Consider the following 17947-nt stretch of genomic DNA (forward strand, 5'->3'; position numbering starts at 1 on the left):
TTTTAGTGCTTATCTTGGTACTCCCTTATTTGGCTGATTTAGCATGTTTCTTCCAAGGCCATGCCCAGGTAACTCCCTACATAAGTTGAATAATGTCTTGTTTCATTTCTCACCAGAGCCTTCCTGGGATTCACCATCCTTGGTGCATCTAATCCCTCGGATAAACAATATCAATGTAACTTAAAAGCTAACTATTTGATTAGACTGCAGGAGCGGCTTGAGCTAGGTGGAAAAACCTTTGGCTTATTGAGTGGTGACGAACATGAAGCAATCAAATGGAGATTGTTTTCTTCTGGCTCTTCCTTTGTCCAGTTCCATTTGCTGAGTCCTGTTCTCAGGGAGCGTTGGAGGGCGGCCGCTCGGAGCCTGTGCGAGGGTTCTCGCTGGCCTGACGCGGGGGGGCGGTGGGCCAGAAGGCCCTTCTGAGTTTTCCGCCTGAACAACGCGCGGCCAGCCCCGCCCTACGCCTCCTGCGGCCGCTGGCCTGAACCCCGCTTCCCTGCTGGGAGCGGGGCAGGCCGGCTGCACGGCACCGGATTCAGCCGTGAAGGGGGGAAACCCCGAGAGCGGCCCTGGTACGGGCCTTCACGGCGAGCAGGCGCTGAGTGCAAGCGCTCGCGCCGCTTGCGCTGCTGCATCAAGGGACAGGGCGTCCCCTGCCCCAGCCCCTGCTCGGCGCCGGAACCCCCGAGAGGCGGCGCGTTTCCCCCGAGCGCCGTGGCCGCCGGAAGGGGCGGGCGGCCGGAAGCGGCGGTGCCGCTGCGGGGAGGGGGCGATGCTGGCGGCGGCGGCGGGGCGCCGAGTGGCCTGCGCCGTCTCCGGCGGGGTGGACAGCGCCGTGGCCGCCCTGCTGCTGCGCCGCCGAGGTAGGTGGGTGCGTGAGTGAGCGAGTGAGTGAGGGCGGCGGGCCCGGGCACTGCCCTCCGCCGGCGCTGCGGGGGCCGCGCCTCACCTCTCGGCCCCCCCGCCCGGCCGCTCCCCGCGCAGCCGCGGCCGGCCGGCGGCTCCCCGCGCTCACCCGCCTCCTCCGGCGGGTGGAAGAGCCCCACCTCGGGTAGGGCGCCTCGGGGGGCGGCAGAAGTGAGCGGTAAAGGAGGGGGTGGGAGAAACTCGGAGTTATGAAATGTCACCGCGTTAGGTGCCAGAAGAGCTTGTTTTTGTGTTAGCTATTAGCCATAGGGGGAAAAAACTGTACTGTAAAGCTTAGCAGGATGTTTGCTTCGTACAGGACTACTCGCTTCTTCTGAAGGAGGCAGTTACTCAAGCAAGTCTTAAAAAACACAGGTTTTGGGTCCAGGCTGTAAGAATTTAACTTTATAAGTCATTCTTGCCTTCATTTCATAGGCTATCAGGTGACAGGCGTCTTTATGAAGAACTGGGACCCTCTGGATGAACAAGGAGCTTGCTCCATTGACAGAGATTGCGAAGATGCTTACCGGGTTTGTCAGAAGCTTGATATTCCTTTTCACCAGGTTTCCTACGTGAAAGAATACTGGAATGAAGTATTCAGGTAGAAACATGTTTAAAATAGATGGTCTTTCGGTATATTAGTGTAGTACCATATTATTGTGAAAAGGAACGACGGGCAGATAATGGGCAACGGCAATTTATTGCAGTATTATCGGTGCTCAGAGAAAGTACTGAAGCCTGTTTAATATCAGAGGAATTATTTTTTCTCTCATTCATATTTAAGATCAGAATTTATATGTTGGTTTTAATATGTTTGTTATTTTTGAAATTAATAGGAGATTTATCTCTAGTTATGATGAGTGTGTAGCACTTGCTTTGTTGCGGCTCATTTCTTCTGCTTCCCACATACTGGCCTAAGCTTATTGCAACTTGAGAAGAAAGTATTTAATGGGGTGCTATTGTCTCCATGTGTAATTTATGCAGTGCATTTTACATTAATATATACTGAATCCAGTTTCCCACAAAGTGATCATGAACTAGCCTTTCTTCTTTAAACTTATAAAAAATTTGAAAGAGTTCTCTAAAGAGGGTGTTCAGATTTTCTGTGAATTTGTTCCACTTCAAGGGAAGAAAGTTCTACATAGGAAAAGCTGAGTTTTTCTTGGGAGGCAGGAGAAGGAGGGAAGTATTGGTATAACAACATAATTTTATCTTTTATGCGCTCAACATAAGTATATAAAAGTTGTTCCCTGATCTTCATCATCCCTCTTTAAGTAGTGCTGTTTTTACCTTGTCTTAGAAGAAACTGAGGAATAGCCTAGTCGTGCTACTTCTACTTCATGTTGAAATGACATCAAGTTGAGCACTAAACTTCTGTACAGTCAGTGAAGAAAACAGTCCTGTTCTGGGAAAGTTCACTCCGTTTTTCCCTCCTGGTGTGAGAGAATGAATGAAGGTTATCAAAAGTCTTGAGGGGTGTGGGGTGTCTGCAAATGGCAGTGAATCAAAGATCATAGAACATCAGCTTTTCTTTCGCTTCTCATCCTTTCTTAGTACAGTGTTTCCAAACAATCTGTTGCAAGTGTCTTCGTTTTTTTCAGAATCCTTTTTTCTTTACTGTCATCACTGACCTTGAATTTACTCCTCCTCTGGATCTCTCTTTAAAGGGTTATTCAATAAAAAACACCTTTTATCAAGAGAACTATTCCAGATCTTGTCTTTCCCATGGTTTGTGCAAAATCTGTTTCAGATCTTTATGTCAGAGAGAGATTCAGTAGGCATCTTTCATTGCCTTTTCTCCGGTTCTGTACTTTACTTGAAGTTCTGAACTGGTGTGAGCCTGGCTTTACGCTGAGTCTTTTGTAAAGCTTCCAGTGTACTCTTGCAGTGTTTACAAAGGAGTACTGTGTTGTCCTAAGTACAGTGCTGAGGCAGCAAGAGGGAGGCAGCTCTGGGTAGACCCAGGTGATTTAATTACTAGTATAAATTGTTGAATTCAGAACTGTTAAAAAGGAATTAGACAAAATAAGATATGTTGCTTTATTTTCTATTTATGAATGTAACGTGTAACACGGTAAGAAAGATGGTGAAAAGTAAAACCAAATACTAGGGTTGCTGGTGTTCTTTTAAATCCAGTCTATGCCCTCACTTCTTCTTGGCTCTAGTGGCTACTGAGGACAAGCAAAATAATGCAGTGATCAGGCCTTTTGATATCTCAGTGCATCACTGTATGCAGGTTTAATTTCATTAGTTATTATTTCAATGTTTTGAAGCAAATAATGCTGAGCACTTTAATTATGTGACAGTGTGAAACTACAACATGACTTTGAGAAACTACTTGAATTTCTTGAAGAAAAAAAAAAAAAAGACAGGAAAAAATCTCTATAAAATTAAGCCCCATGACTGCTTATGGTGACATTATTGCAGATTAAGTTATTGTCCATTCAGTTGAGACACCGTAACTCCTGGTGTGTACTCCACTGCACTGTCGCTTTGAAAAATTAAACAGGGTCATTTAATTTTGAAAGTAAGTATTTCGTAAGAGATGAGTAGGATGTGCTCAGTGGTCAGCCATGTCTCCCCTGAGAGAGTATTAATTTAATAAAATTTAATAAAAAGTTATGGTGTGGTTACAAGATTGTGAGTCATCATTTGACCATGTCCTCAGTGCACTTTGGAGAAAATCTTCCAAGCACTGTTTTTTACAGCTTAAAATCTAATGGGTATTTTATTTCTTACATAAAACACATAGTATGACTGGGTCTCAAGTTCTCATGTTTAAACAAATCATTCCTTCTCGGATAGTATTATGCAGTGTTAATAATGTTGATATACATTTGAATTTTTATTTTACAGTGACCTCTTAAAAGAGTATGAATTGGGAAGGACTCCTAATCCTGATATTGTGTGTAACAAGCACATCAAATTCAACTACTTTCTTCATTATGCTATGGATAACCTTGGTAAGGCATTTTCAAGTGTGTCAGTACAGAGTGTGTGCCGTGGAAATGCTTAAAGGATACAAACTCTTGAAAAGGTGGGGAAAAACATGAGTTCATATGCATGCCTAATTCACATATCTCTGTGGCAGTATTTCAATATTTGCAAAATATTTGGTTGTAAGTTTGCTTTTACATATAGAATCATAGAATGGTTCAGGTTGGAAAGGACTTTAAAGGTCATCTAGTCCAACCCCCCTGCCGTGGGCAGGGACATCTTCCACTAGATCGGGTTGCTCGTATGTGGGAACAGATTTAATTCGGGGACATATGTTGACCTGAGCATTAAGTTTTACATTCTTAGGTGGTCCTTAAAGTACAAAAGCACAAGTGCTGGCATGCTGTTGAATAGTTTACTTAATTTAAATAGCAGGAGTATGATTATTGTCAGTATAAGACTTCTCTATAGGTTTTCTTCCTTCATTGCTTTCTGCTTTTCTTACTGGATGTTTATAATCCTGTTTTAAACTGTGAATTTCAAGTATGTGCCTTTGTATTTTGGTTTTTTTTTTTCTTGATAGGAGCAGATGCAATTGCTACTGGACATTATGCTAGGACCTCACTAGAGGATGAGGAAGTGTTTCAACAGAAACATATTAAAAGACCACAAAGGCTTTTCAGAAACCGTTTTGAAGTTAGAAATAGTAAGTGATTTCTTCATTTCATATTTCATCGTAGATATGAAAGAGAAATTTAAAGTCTACTTGGTGTCACAGAATCAGGGAAGTTTGTTACCTTACACACAATGATTACCATTTAAACCCCATCCTATGTAGAAGGTTGATTGCACAAAACAGGGGATTTACATTACTGAAAATTACCCTGCTAGTCAAGTATTACATTTTCTATTTTACGAGTTTGAATCCAGGTGCAGAGGTAAGAATAAGCATTTTGGTAGTAATCAACTTTCTGAAGGAGCTGTAATGTGGATTAAGGAGACAGGACTATCTTCTATACTCTGGAGAATCATTTCAAGAAATCTTTATCAAGTATTTCCATGACTTACATAACATCTTCTTTTTTAGGGAATGTATTCTTCGGCTATTCAGTATATAGTATAGATAGAAGTCATCATGGGGATATGCTTAAGTGGAATTTTAGAGTTAATGCTTTGAAACATTAAAATTAATAACATACTTTTATACAGTAATTGGACTGCATATTATTTTACTGGAAAAAAATCAGGTTCTCATTCAGTAATTCAACTATTCTGCCTTATTTCTCTGTTCTCCTGTAGAAGCCTGGTTTTCCCAGGTAGGTCAAGGTTCTGCCTACACTGCAGTTGAAAAGTGCAAGTGCAGCATGTGCAGACATTTTTAAGGCTATGATTCTCAGGTCAGCAAAGGTACTAGTAGCAGCAGTGCAGGTTTTGCTCTTCACTTTAATACTCTGCCTGTGGCTGTACTTAATCAGAGGCTGATCTCAGCACCACAGTGGTTCTCTTGTTATCAGTAAGCTTGATGAATGCTGTGTTGGGTATGTCTCTGCATGGCACTATCCCAGCTTGGATGGCAATGCAGAGATTTCCCAAACAGCTCTGCAGGGGGCCATAATGCAGTAAAGTAACGCAGATGAAGCCCTGATCTATAATGAGAAGCATGCTATACCCAAAACGAAAGAAATTTGCAAACTACCACTATGCAAAGCTGCGACGGTGATGTTTTTGTGTTACAGCTTCCCCGCTCTCATTTGTCTATTCTGGACTTAAAGAAGTTTCTTTGTCTTAATTTTACTACTGGAAAGTTGAAATGGCCCCAGCGAAACCAACGGTCTATACTTGTGACAGACTGTGATTCACAATTGTAGTATTTTGTGATGTTCCAAGCAGGCTTCCTGCCCTGTTACTGAGATGTCGTATTGCTAGTTGTGACTGAACTATTGGCCTGTAGTTAATGTCTGAGTCAAGGAACACGAGTAGAGTTTGTATAACAGCAGAGCTATTAGCTCTTAAAGAGAGTGGACAGAACATGGCTGAAAAACTATACCAATTTTATTTCATCTGGGAAAGCAGGAGACTTGATCTATTTTAAAGAAAAAAGTCGAACTCTGCTCTCTGAGCATTGGGAATAACTCTGCTGATGGTTCAAATCATTGATTTATAGTAGTGTGATTTGAGGGCAAAACTGAACGTCTTTTTGAGGAACAGTATACTCTGAGATATTTGAATCTTCATTCTCTCTTTCACATGAAATTTTGAAAATTTCCTTCTTGAGGTTAGCAACATTAAATCTGCGACATGAAATGTGAAAGTTGTTTTCGTTTTTCATATTGTTGATGTTCTCGCCAATGACACATGCAGTATTGTAATAGATGAGGCAATGTGAGACTTTGTAAGATTCCGTGTTGTACAAAATCAGAATCTTTCTAGATCTTTTTCGCGGTGAGAAAATACCCAAACACTTTCAATTAGATTTTGAAAACCCTGAAAAATACTGTCTTTAACATGTATTTGGAAATAATACAACTAAAATGTTGATTGTCAAACAAAATACTAAAGGAAGTTGAACTATTAAAGGGGGATATGCTGAAATGCTTTATGTGTTCTGCACTTTGCAGCTGTGAAACTCCTTCAAGGGGCTGACCTCTGTAAGGACCAGACCTTCTTTCTAAGTCAGATCTCGCAGGATGCTTTGAGGAAAACCATTTTCCCTTTAGGGGATTTAACAAAAAGTTTTGTAAAGAAGATAGCAGCGGAACATGGCCTTCATCATGTGCTAAAGAAAAAAGAGGCATGGTAACTCTTAAACTCTTTTGATTTGTATTTCTGTCTAAAGTAGACTTTCCTGAACTTTTTGAACTTTAACCTGTGACAACTCATCTGTTTCCGAGCACCGTAATAGAATAGGTTGGGAAGCAGTTTTATAGCTGTCTACTTGCTTAAAAGTACTTTTATGAGCTTGTGGTTAGTTGTGTATTTTAGCTTGCAAATAATTTTTCTGCCATTGTATCTCAGAAGAACTACGGTGAAGGTGAATGTGTTAGGATGCTTGTGAGCCTTAAGGAAAGCATTCTCTATCACAGCAGGTGAGAAGCCTTTGGTCTTTATTTTCCATAGCTTTTAAAGGCTTCCTCACTATAATTGTTTTTCGATATGTCATTATAGAAATTGGATCATACTGTTTTTCCACAGTTACTCTTTTAAAAAAAAGTTCTGTTTCTCTGAGAACTAACACTTCATGAGTTGATCCTAAAAAAAAATGTAATGCAGGCAGCAATTGTATTGCTGATGCTGTCTTGATCGCTTTTAATGTTTATACTCATCCACTGGAAATGGGTGTTTGAAGAATATAGGCAGTAACTGAAAGGAAAAGGAAAGCCTATTTGTTTTTGAAAGTTTTTCGCAAGATATTATACCATTATTGTATAATTTTTGTTACTTTTGTACTTTAATCTGAAAGAGACTTCTGTTTTTACTGTACATGCAATATAGTCACCAAGGTTAATGTATTTATTTATTTATTGAACATGTATGCTATTTCCTGTTACTTCTCTTTTCTGTGCTTACGGCTCTCACTGATACTATATAGAATTAGTTTACCTCTGTTGGAGCAGATGTTGTGGTTTTGTTTATTTTATGAGATGCCTAGCATAGTTTGGGGTACATAAGGGGAGAAAAAAAATCCATCTTGGACAGATTAATAATAGACATTATTTCAAATGTTTATCTCTGCTTTTATGGCTTCAATACCACGTTTCCTTTTCAGAGTATGGGAGTCTGTTTCATTGGTGAAAGAAACTTTGAAAATTTCCTTCTTGAGGTTAGCAACATTAAATCTGCGACAATCTTTATGTTCTGTTCTGGTTTTCAGAAGTAATTTGTAACACTGTCTACAGAAGAATCTCCGGCGTCTTGTGGCCCACACTAAGTAGCAATGTCCCATCTCCCTTTGCAGTCCCGAGGCTACTCAGAAGCTAATGCCAACAGTCTGTAGGAGATATCTTGCCCCCCCCCCCAGCAAACAGGCAGTCACTTTCTGTAGCAAAAGGAGTGCATGAACGTGCACTCCTGTGCCTGCCAGGCTCTGACAAGTGGTTGGGGTGTGAGAGGGGCAGGTGGCTGCATCCCGCTGTCCCTTGGCATAAGTAGGATGGGGGGAGTGAAGCCCAGAATTACTGCTGATAGGGACTGCCCTTCCTACTTTTCTCTTATTTAAAGCAGCATCAGGGAAGAGGCAGTAAGCTGCTTGGGTAGAGTTTGCTTCTTGAAAAGTTATTTTCCAACTTCAGGAGAATGTAGTGACAGAACCTGAAATATACTGTGAGGTTTTTTTGGGCCATCTTGTGACTTAAACAATCTCTTCCTATTTGGTAGTATTTAGAACCTCAACCAGGTAACTTTGTTTCCATTGAAGATAAGAAGGTGATGGGAACACACAAAGGTAATTGGCTAACCCACCTTAATTACTGCTTTTAGATAAATGGAACAATACTGCTTATATTTGGAGGGACAAATTTTGTGAAATTCCAAACCAGTCTACAGGTTTTTCTCAGTTTGATAACTCTGATAATCATGGAAAACTTGCTTTATACAATAGTAGAACCTTGAACTACAACTGACTCTTGATTATTTGTTCCATGTTGCAAGACAGTAAATCATAATTATTAGGGTTACTGTTGATACTAAGTGATTGTTAATTTAACACTGAGAGACCGTTGTTCATTTAATTCTTTCAGAATGACTGTGCTTCAGTTCTGGATTCTTTAGTACCTAAACTTTGCAGAAAAAATATACCATGCACCTCAGTGATGCACAGTAGGACATCACCAGCTATGTGCAGCCTACCTTTTCCTTTCCTTCTCTGTGTCCTTTCTTTGCTCTCCTCAGTTCTAGCTGCCAGAACCGACTTCCTCTCCCAAGTAATTATGGAAGTAGGATGTTCTACTAGTACATAAAAGTAAGGGAAACTGGTAAGACTGAGTGGTAGCAAAACCACAAATTGAAGCTGAAATAAAGAAATCTTTGTCTTTTATAAACCCTAAGAATACCACAATTGAAACGGATTAGTTTGAAATCACGTGCTTCAGGTACGGATGAAAACTTCCAAGTGGATGTTAGTTTAGTTTGTAATTGGCACACTTCTCTAAGACAACTTGGTTTGTTACTCTTTGTTTAGTGGTAAAGTTTTGGGGAAATGATTTTAACGTATTTTTCTGAAAGTAAAAGATTAAAAGTTGCTAGCAGCATTACATTTTCGTATTTCTTTAGGTTGGTTCCTCTACACAATAGGCCAGAGGGCTAGACTAGCAGGCCTGAAGGATGCTTGGTTCGTTGTAGACAAAGATGTCAGCACTGGAGATGTCTTTGTGGTGAGTTAATTAACACTGGTATTGCAAATGACTAATGCAAGCGTTTTGTGACTCCTGCTGTACGGAACGTGATTCTAACCTGGGCAGAATTCTCGGCTTTCCTCTTGGGAGAAAAAAGAACCAACTAATGCAGCATCAGCAGATTTGAAACATCTTGTCCAAACTGGCTTTTCTTGAGTAGAAAATTGTTTTAGATTTTGGCATAGAAATTTTTCAAACAAAGAGCGAATACTGAAAAGAATCAGCCAATCTACTGAGCTCTCATTTTCTACTCTAAAACGTGAGTTTTTTATTGTAGTTATTATGACACAGTATATAAAATGTGTATTATCTTGGTTTACTATGTATTGCTACTTTCTTTTTCTAGTAAAAGAAGTAGTAGCGAGTAATACAGTTTTATCATTTTGAAAACTGAGGCAGAATATTTATAATACTGCAAATAATTGGTGTGTTAATGACTAATCATATGAGATGAGTGGGAGTTCTGCAGCTTGCTGGCATTGTTAATGTTCTTGCTGTTCATGCATCGCTGATGTGATTATAATGAGGTGTTCTGCTGCTTGTTAATGTGCCTGGGGGGAAGAAGTCATAATCAAATGAGAGTTGAGATGAAACAGGCAGGCCCACTAAGAAATTTTTTTATGCCCTACAGTAAGGTTGTGTGTGTGCAGCGCCTTTGTTGGGGAGGTGTTGAGTTGAGAAATTGGAGAAGAGGGAGGTAGCATCTTGTTGAGGTAGAGTAAGGAGGACAGTAGATATCTGAACTCATCCTGAAGAAGGCAGAAATATGTTTGGAGGAAAAGGAATACAAGAAGTGACATGACTCTGAGATGTAGAAGACTGACAAATAATTCAGGCTTGTTGTAGCCTATTTTTTTCATTAAAGGCTTCCACCTGGAAGCTGATTAAGTGCTAATAAATGCTTGCTTTCTTACTCATTTTGCCTTCACTTTGATATGGCTTGATGCTTCTTCTATATTTCATGCTTTGCTTTACAAGTTAGACGTTCTCTGGCAAAAACATCAGCGTTAAATGTCGTATTTTAAGGCACCATCAACAGATCACCCTGCTCTGTACAGAGACCTATTGCGGACAAACCGAGTGCACTGGATAGCAGAGGAACCTCCTGCAGAGCTCGTTAGAGATAAAATGATGGAATGTCATTTCAGGTTTCGGCACCAGATGGCGCTGGGTAATCAAATCTTGTTTTGTTTTTTGCTTTACTCAGTTTGTGAAACTGTGGTAATGTGTTCAGTGTAGTTTTGCAGAAATAGTTGAAATGTTTTGGCTTGCCTTTCTGTTTCTGTAGTGTCTTTATAAAACAATTTGGTGTAGTAGTATCCTGACTTACATCAGTTTAACCTAGTGATGAAGGTTTTTCTTTTTTAATGTGAACGTAAGGATTAACTGGCAGGTGTTTGGCCATTTTCTCCCTAGTGCCTTGTGTGCTGACTCTAAACCAAGATGGGAGTGTGTGGGTGACGCTAGTGAAGCCAGCAAGAGCTATCACACCTGGGCAGGTAAGTTATTAGAAGTGATTTTCTTTCCTTTTTTGTGTTTTGGCTTATCTGGCTAATAAAGGAGAGTAGTGTTTTTATTAGCTGGAGCAAAATAGTTAATTATTTGCACGTGAGAGCAGTTAGCTTTATTTTGACTATCATCAACTGTTTTGAAGGAGATTGTTTCTGGTTTTAAATGGTCTGTTGTTATCCGTATAGACTGAGAAAGTGGCTTGCAAGTTTTAGAAAACATCTCTGGTAATCAGTTGTATATGCAGAAATGGAATCTGTTGTTGTCTTCAAGAAACAGATTTTAAAAGGCATTAGTTTGGTAATTGGCTGCTTAATACTGTTTTAGTGTTCAAATTTGTTTATTGAGGATCTGTGTTCAGTGAATTCCATTGTCCCGGAACAGTGAGAAAAGATACTGTGTAGTGATGCCTTTTAACACTGCTAGCGTAAAGGTACTCCATCACATCGTAAACCAGTGGTTCTCAGATGTTTTCTGCATGCCCTCTCCCAGCGTACGTTCTACCCTCCCTCTCCTTCCCCAAAACTTGGGGGCCCGTGGGACACATCAGGAGGGAAATTGTCTGAGAACTATTTGTAATGGAGGGAGGGATACACTTAAGAGAAGTGAGCTGAGCTGAGAAGACTCCAGCCAGAGCTGACGATAGGCATGCGAAGCCCCTGACTGCCAGGAGCTGCTGAGCCTGTAACTGGGCTCTTTACTGCAAGGTAATGAGACAAGGCCAGGAGGTCTGTGCTCCTCCTCTCCTGCAGAACCTGCTGAGCATGTCAGGGAGCCCCAGTCGCTTCCTCCCAGATGGTCTGCTCCAGCAGTCCTTGGTCCCCTTCCTGTTTTGAGAAGTGCCACTGTAGCCTGGGCACAGTTGTCTGGGGAGGGTCCAGTGAAGATGCAGATGATGTTATGTATGTCGTCCCCTTTGGGAAAGGAAGCTTTCTAGCACAATCCATTCCACCTCAGTAACTGAAGAGTTTTGAGATAATCTGGTAGAAGTTCTTGATGGAATTTCCGCCAACATGTTTATATTTACACTCATGCGAGCCAACAAATCCTTTGCGGTTTTTTTATTCCTTTTTTTTTTTTTAAGATTTAGTCAGCAGAAATATAAATGAATACACTCACTGTCCAGCAGGTCTTGCCCAGCCATGCCGTTTGCAGCTGCTGAAAAGACTCTCCCTGTGTTTATCTCCTAGTTTGCCGTGTTCTACAAGGGTGACGAGTGCTTGGGCAGTGGGAAGATCCTAAGGATGGGCCCATCGGTGTATACTATGCAACAGGGCAAAAACCGAGAGGAGGGTCCAAAGAAGGAAGAGATTGACAAGATAGAACCAGCAACATAACACATGGGTTATGGAAGGACTTTGGAGAATTTGCTGCCTGAGAATAATAAAAACATATTTTTTGTTGATCTGTATGTTCTAAAGGTCAGTTGACCATCGAGTCCCAGTTCTTGACTGTTAGCACTGAACAGGTTTAAAACTATAGCCAGTTTGGTACAATTTTACTGGACTAGATGGTGATATTTATGTTAATACGTATCAAGGAATGTCTTAAAGTTGTTCTGTAATAGTAGTTACACATATAAGAATTTTAATATAAAAATCATGTCTGAAATCATAAATCTATCTTTTATGCGCAAGTGAAATACTTTTTTTTTTTTACTTGAAGATACCTGTCCCTAGGTAAAGTACGTACGTTGTATGTTTACATTTAGTAAATGTATGTTTGTGCTTTGAACTCTGGAAAAGGAATGAATGATATTTAAGTTCAGTATTTTGAATGAACTCCAAGCAACAGATACTTATTTTTCATTTTATATAGTTTTATAAGAAATGCTTTGGATTCTTAAGCTGTATTAAGTAGTGGTTTCAAATGTTTACGTGATTCAGAATTACAAATCTAGGGGCTTAAAAACAGTCTTGGTTGTTAATTTTTTTCACACAGCTGACTTATTTTTTGTTAACTGCTGAGGGCAGAGGCTGTTTGGTTTGTCTCCTGGGGAAGAGAATGCGTTGTTATGTTTCAGAAAAATGCAAATTCATATGCATTTCCTTATTATGTAGCTAACAATATAGACCCAATAACAATTGCATCTTGCCATGTGTCAAAATGGAGTGGTATTAGGAAGAGCTGAATACCCCTGTCCAAATTATCTACGTTTATAAGGATAGGGTGGATATTGAGGACACCTTAAGCTTATAATGAAACTTTATTCCAGCAAGTCAACAAAAATGAATTCCTGTCTTTCAACATGGTAGTAGAAGCTGTCCCTAAAGTACAGCTGTGCAGGAGCAGGACTTTCCAGATGGGTGTAGAATTTTGAGATTTGCATCCAATTTGGGCAGTAGGAAAGCTGCACCATGAATAGATCTTTTCGGGAGATCTGAATGCTTGGATTACATGTACATCCTTTTCTGTTGTCTTAGTATCTTCTAAGAATTCCTTTTATTTCTGCTGGTAAGAAAAGTAAAAGGAAGTCTCTTTTCTTCAAAGTGTGGAAGTAAAAGGGGGAGAAGATACTCTTCAGTGTCTACCGGCTAGTCTGGCGAAGTTAAACACACAGTTCAGGGAGCCCTATGGAAAAAACCTAGACTGTTAAAACCTTACGTATTTATTTGACCTTGAGAGGGGGAAAAAGCCATCCTTTTTCACTGGTGCCAAAATCAATTCAATTTAAAAGTCTGTCTTTAGATTGTCTATCCATGCGCAGGTTAACTGTAAAGACTTAATTCTTCACGTCAACTCCTGATTTGTGTTAGGTTAGTTGTGTTACGGGTCCTGGTCATGACTTCTATGTGGTTTTCCTAACGTTTTCCTTATCTTTCCTAAAACTTCTGTCTTTGCAAAATGTGGAATTAATTACTAAGGAGTTAATGCTCCACATTGTCCTCATCTGAGTTTGCCAGTAAATGTCCCAATTAAAATCACTAGTGTGGTTTTTATTGTTAATTCATCTCACAACACTCTTGGGTATGTTTTTTGTTTGGTACTGCACTGGTAGAGGTAGGTTCAACTGTGAGGACATGAAAAAGGACATAGCTATTTCTGCATCTTCAAAATGCACTTTCTTTTAAAATTCACAGAATTACAGAGGTTGGCAAGGAGATCATCTAGTCCAACTCCACGGCTCAAAGCAGGGGCAACTAGAGCAGGTTGCTCAGGGCTGTGTTGTCAGGTTTTTAATGTCTCCAAGGATGGATGCTCCACGACCTTCACTGATAAGATCCCCCTGAGCTTTCTCTTCTCAAGGCTGAACAGCCCCAGCTCTCTCTGTTTCTCCTTGTATGATGGATGCTTCAATCCCCCCCTCATCAGCTCTTCCGTATCTGTGTCAGGAAGTTATCAGCGCTCCAGAGACCTCCTGGACTGCTTGTGCTTTCAGTGTTGTCCCTCCAGCAGGTATCAGAGTGGTTTAAGTCCTCCATGAGGACCAGGGTCTGCAAACATGAGGCTTCTTCCAGTTGTCTTTCTTCCTGATCGCACAGAATTAGCAGACACCTACAGCAATGTCACCCACGTATGTCGCCCCTCTGATCCTAACCCGCGTGCTCTCAGCTGGCTCATTGTTCACCCCCAGCCAGAGCTCCATGCTGTCCTGCTGCTCCCTCACATCCAAGATGACTTCCCTGCCTCCCCTTCCCATCCATGGCAGCACTTTGGCTGTGTGAGCTGTCCCACCATGTCTTTCTGATCGCAATGCGATTGACCCACGCAACTGCATGCAGACCTCTAGCTCCTCTTGCACGTTCCCCATGCTGCATCGGTAGTGTGCGGGCACTTCAGAGGGCATCTAGAGAGGCCCCTCCTGCCTGTTTTGTTGTTTTCAAGGTCTCTCCTGCCTGGATCGCCCTGCTGCCTCAGCTTGCCAGCCCAGTCCTGCACTGGGTCTCCCCATGCCATCCTGGATCGATGTGCCTGGCGAGCAGCAACCTCCCGAGACACCAAGTTGGGTCAGCAGCTGGAGCGTCTGTCTCCTGTGGCAGGGAGTGTCCCGCTGCTGTCACTCTGCCTGTCCCTCCTTCGGTATGGTGGTGGGTTCGGGCTCTCAAGGCTGCAGGGTTCCAGGGAAGATCCAATTAATCTCTCCCCTGTCACCTCTGATGTGGCCCAGGCTGCCATCCTCCTGCCATGGCTCCTGGTGAGTCAGACCCTCCACCAGTGCCCACCTCCTGCCGGCAAGGAGCCCAGCTCTGCCGGGCTGGGGGGGTGCACCCTCCCTCAGGAGCTTGGCCTGAGTTGAAGTCACTCTTAACATTTCCTCATTCTTCAAAAGAATGGGAGCTACTGGTTTTTAAAGTCCTAAAGTTGCCAAGTAGATACGATTGTGGTTGCCACCACCTGAAGTCAGAGTTGGTAAATGACTGCAGAACCAGTGATACCCCCAGCTGGTAATTTTGTTTAGCTTAAAGCTGTGTTTGACACCAGTAGTTTCCAACCACTAATATTTCTCTTGTATAATGAGCACTTGCCTCCTTTTAACTTGCATGTTTCTATCAGGCAGTGTTTCCTTTCCTACGTGCCTCCAAGGATTTAATGCGTACATTCTTTTGGCTCTAAAACTCCAAAATCTAGCTATTGTATAGCCACCTGTGACCCCTGGACTTACTAAAGTGTCCACAAGCTAAGTTCTCAGAGCTGCCTAAAAATGTCTGCTTCTGGGCCTGCCCAGACCCACTGAAATCACATCAGCTTAGGGACATCCCCAGTGGGATGGTGGAGAAAATCGGAAAAAAAAGTAAAATACGTGGATTGAGATAAAGACAGTTTAATAGAACAGAAAAGGAAGGGAAAATAATAATGATGATAGAATATACAAAATGAGTGATGCACAACGCAATTGCTCACCAGCCGCTGACCGACGCCCAGCCGGTCCCTGAGCAGCAATCGCTCAGGTGATTGGCCCCCCCAGCCAACTCCCCCCAGTTTATATACTGAGCATGATGTCATATGGTATGGAATACCCCGTTGGTCAGTTGGGTCAGCTGTCCTCGCTATGCTCCCTCCCAGCTTCTTGTGCACCTGGCAGAGCGTGGGAAGCTGAAAAGTCCTTGACGAGGACTAAACACTTAGCAACAACTAAAACATCAGTGTGTTATCCACATTCTTCTCATCCTAGAACCAAAACCCAGCACTATACCAGCTACTAGGAAGAAAATTAACTCCATCCCAGCTGAAACCAGGACAATAGGTTTTGCAAATACTTTCAAAATAACAAAAAAAATCCCACAATAATTTCGATAAACTTGCTATTTCTTTGCAAGAAAATGTTCATCCTGGCCTATAGGCTTTGTAGTTAATTGTGCTTTTCTGGGTGTGAGCATTACACCAGTGATGGAGTGGTGGTTTGGTGGCTGGGTGGTTTGAGCTCTGCTTTACTGCCTGGGTGAGGTGTTGCTGGCTACGAGCAAGTGAGCAAGCACCTAACTGCAGGGGATGGCTCATTCGGGCAGGGCGACGTGTTTCCCCGCGGCCTGACTGCTTTTCCTTACCCTTTGAAGAGAAAAGGACTTTTTTCACCCTTCCTCAGCTTTATTTTTTTTTCCTTTTTATCTCGATCAGGAGAGCTCGCTTTTTATAAATCCCATTCTGAGGACAGGTTCTCCCGGTGCATTATCCCTGGGAAGGCTTTGCTGCTGGATTGCTGGTAGGATGCCAGGTGCATCCCGAGCCCAGGGGACTCAGGGTGCTCGCTTGGCTAAGGCACAGTCGGTGCAGAAGTCGTAGGTGCTTTTAACATCGTTATGGTGAATTTAGGAGTTCTGGCCACGAGATCCCAGGTTTGCCGAGAGCCGCTGAGCCAGCGCCTCATAGCAGGAAAGTTTAGCCAATGCTGCGTGTAGCGTGGCCGGCATGGGGCACAACAAGCATCTGCCACAGCTTCTGTAGGACAGGGGCTTTTTAACAAATGCTCTGCTTCCTTCTTTTTCTTTAAACATCCTTAAAGTTGGATACAGCAGCAATCCAGGACGGCTAATGCAGAAAATTCATAAGCTAACATGCTGCTCTTCGGTGGCAACCCCTCTAGCAATGGTCTCAATTCATTTTTGAGGCTCAGGGACTTCGATTTTATCATCAGAGCTGAACCTCATGGTTCTACTGAAGAAACTCCATCTGAGGAAGAGGTGAGTACAGATGGTGTTTGGTTAGTAGAGACTCATTGTCTGAGAAGGATGGAGGCTGCTTCTCGGCTTCGGTGCAGCTCAGCCTCTTGCCGTGATGATGAGCAGAGACCTTTGACATGATAAAGCAACTGCTGCTATTGCTGCCAGTGAATCTCACCGTACTGCTGGGAGCTAGGAATTAGTAGGCATTTGTGAAATTCAAATTGCAAATAGCTTCTTGCATGGGATGCTTTACAACAGGTTGCACACGTCTAGCAGCATGAAGCTTGCATGTTTAAAACAGCATTTCCAAATAGCTTGTACTGTTCAGAGGGGGTGGTACGTTTCTCTTTCCATCCCATGTGTTTCTCCTGGGTAGGGTCTTAACTCCTGACCTCCTGCGTGAGATCCTTGCTCCTCTCGTACGTAGGGTCTCTGGCAAGGGGAATCTTGCTCTCTCCTGCACAGGACACAGCTTCTCGGGGCAGTTTGGCAGGGCAGCCTACAGAGGCACATTTCGCCCACATTTCGCCCGCTGGATCTGGCTGTTACATGCAAGATGAGCGGCACCATCAGCATTTCTGACTGTGTTTGTAGAGAGGACGTGGTTTCAGTAACACCAGTCCCGCCCAGCCAGCGTGCCGTAGTGTTGCGTTGGGAGCGGTGCCTGAATCCCATGCTCCAGCCTGCCCCGAGGCTTGCAGCCCAGCCCGGAGCATCGCGAAAGGGTGAAAATGCACAGGGGACAGCTGTAAACAGGGAGGTAAAAGAGCGAGGTGAGAGCAGAGGTCGGTGCCTGGGGTCGGGCAGCCGTGCTCCCCACAAGGGACCATCACTGACACCATCTCTCAGGCTCCTTTGCCAAGGCTGGGATTTGGCCAAGGTTTGGCTTGAACTGGGTAAGAGCAGTTTGACTGGCAGGTGAATTTTCTTTTTTTCTCTACTGCAGAAGATTAGCATCGACGTGCTTTTTAAAATTCATTGGCTTTTCACTTTTTTGTCATTTTTCTCCCACTTTGGGCAAGAAATTGCAAGCAGGTGATTTCACTTTCAAGTTGTCATTAAGCTTTTCAGGTCTTGAAATATTTGATTTCAAAGACTCAA

General features: G+C 42.6%; 1 protein-coding gene across 4 annotated transcripts; it reads left to right on the forward strand.

Moving 5' to 3' along the window:
- Positions 1–748: 748 nt before the first annotated feature.
- TRMU (tRNA mitochondrial 2-thiouridylase) lies at positions 749–12137 on the forward strand. 4 transcript variants are annotated; one of them, XM_075145924.1, is made up of 11 exons: positions 749–866; positions 1345–1510; positions 3766–3872; positions 4430–4552; positions 6465–6637; positions 7613–7666; positions 8221–8287; positions 9115–9215; positions 10263–10407; positions 10653–10735; positions 11936–12137. In XM_075145924.1, exons 1-11 carry the CDS (start codon positions 776–778, stop codon positions 12080–12082), a joined length of 1257 nt encoding a protein of 418 aa, XP_075002025.1. In that variant the 5' UTR covers positions 749–775; the 3' UTR covers positions 12083–12137. The 4 variants fall into 4 exon arrangements, with proteins under 4 accessions (XP_075002025.1, XP_075002042.1, XP_075002033.1 ...); XM_075145941.1 differs by having other exon boundaries at positions 796–870; XM_075145932.1 differs by lacking the exon at positions 749–866 and adding an exon at positions 952–1054.
- The last annotated feature ends 5810 nt before the right edge of the window (positions 12138–17947 follow it).

The sequence above is a fragment of the Calonectris borealis genome, chromosome 1, assembly GCF_964195595.1.
Source record: "Calonectris borealis chromosome 1, bCalBor7.hap1.2, whole genome shotgun sequence".
Classification (NCBI taxonomy): domain Eukaryota; kingdom Metazoa; phylum Chordata; class Aves; order Procellariiformes; family Procellariidae; genus Calonectris; species Calonectris borealis.

Coding starts and splice junctions, on each gene's coding strand:
- TRMU (XM_075145924.1), top strand. CDS start 776: ATGCTGGCGGCGGCGGCGGGGCGCCGAGTGGCCTGCGCCGTCTCCGGC. Junction 8,288..9,114: donor GGTGATGGGAACACACAAAG/GTAATTGGCTAA, acceptor GTATTTCTTTAG/GTTGGTTCCTCTACACAATA. Junction 10,408..10,652: donor TCGGCACCAGATGGCGCTGG/GTAATCAAATCT, acceptor TTTTCTCCCTAG/TGCCTTGTGTGCTGACTCTA.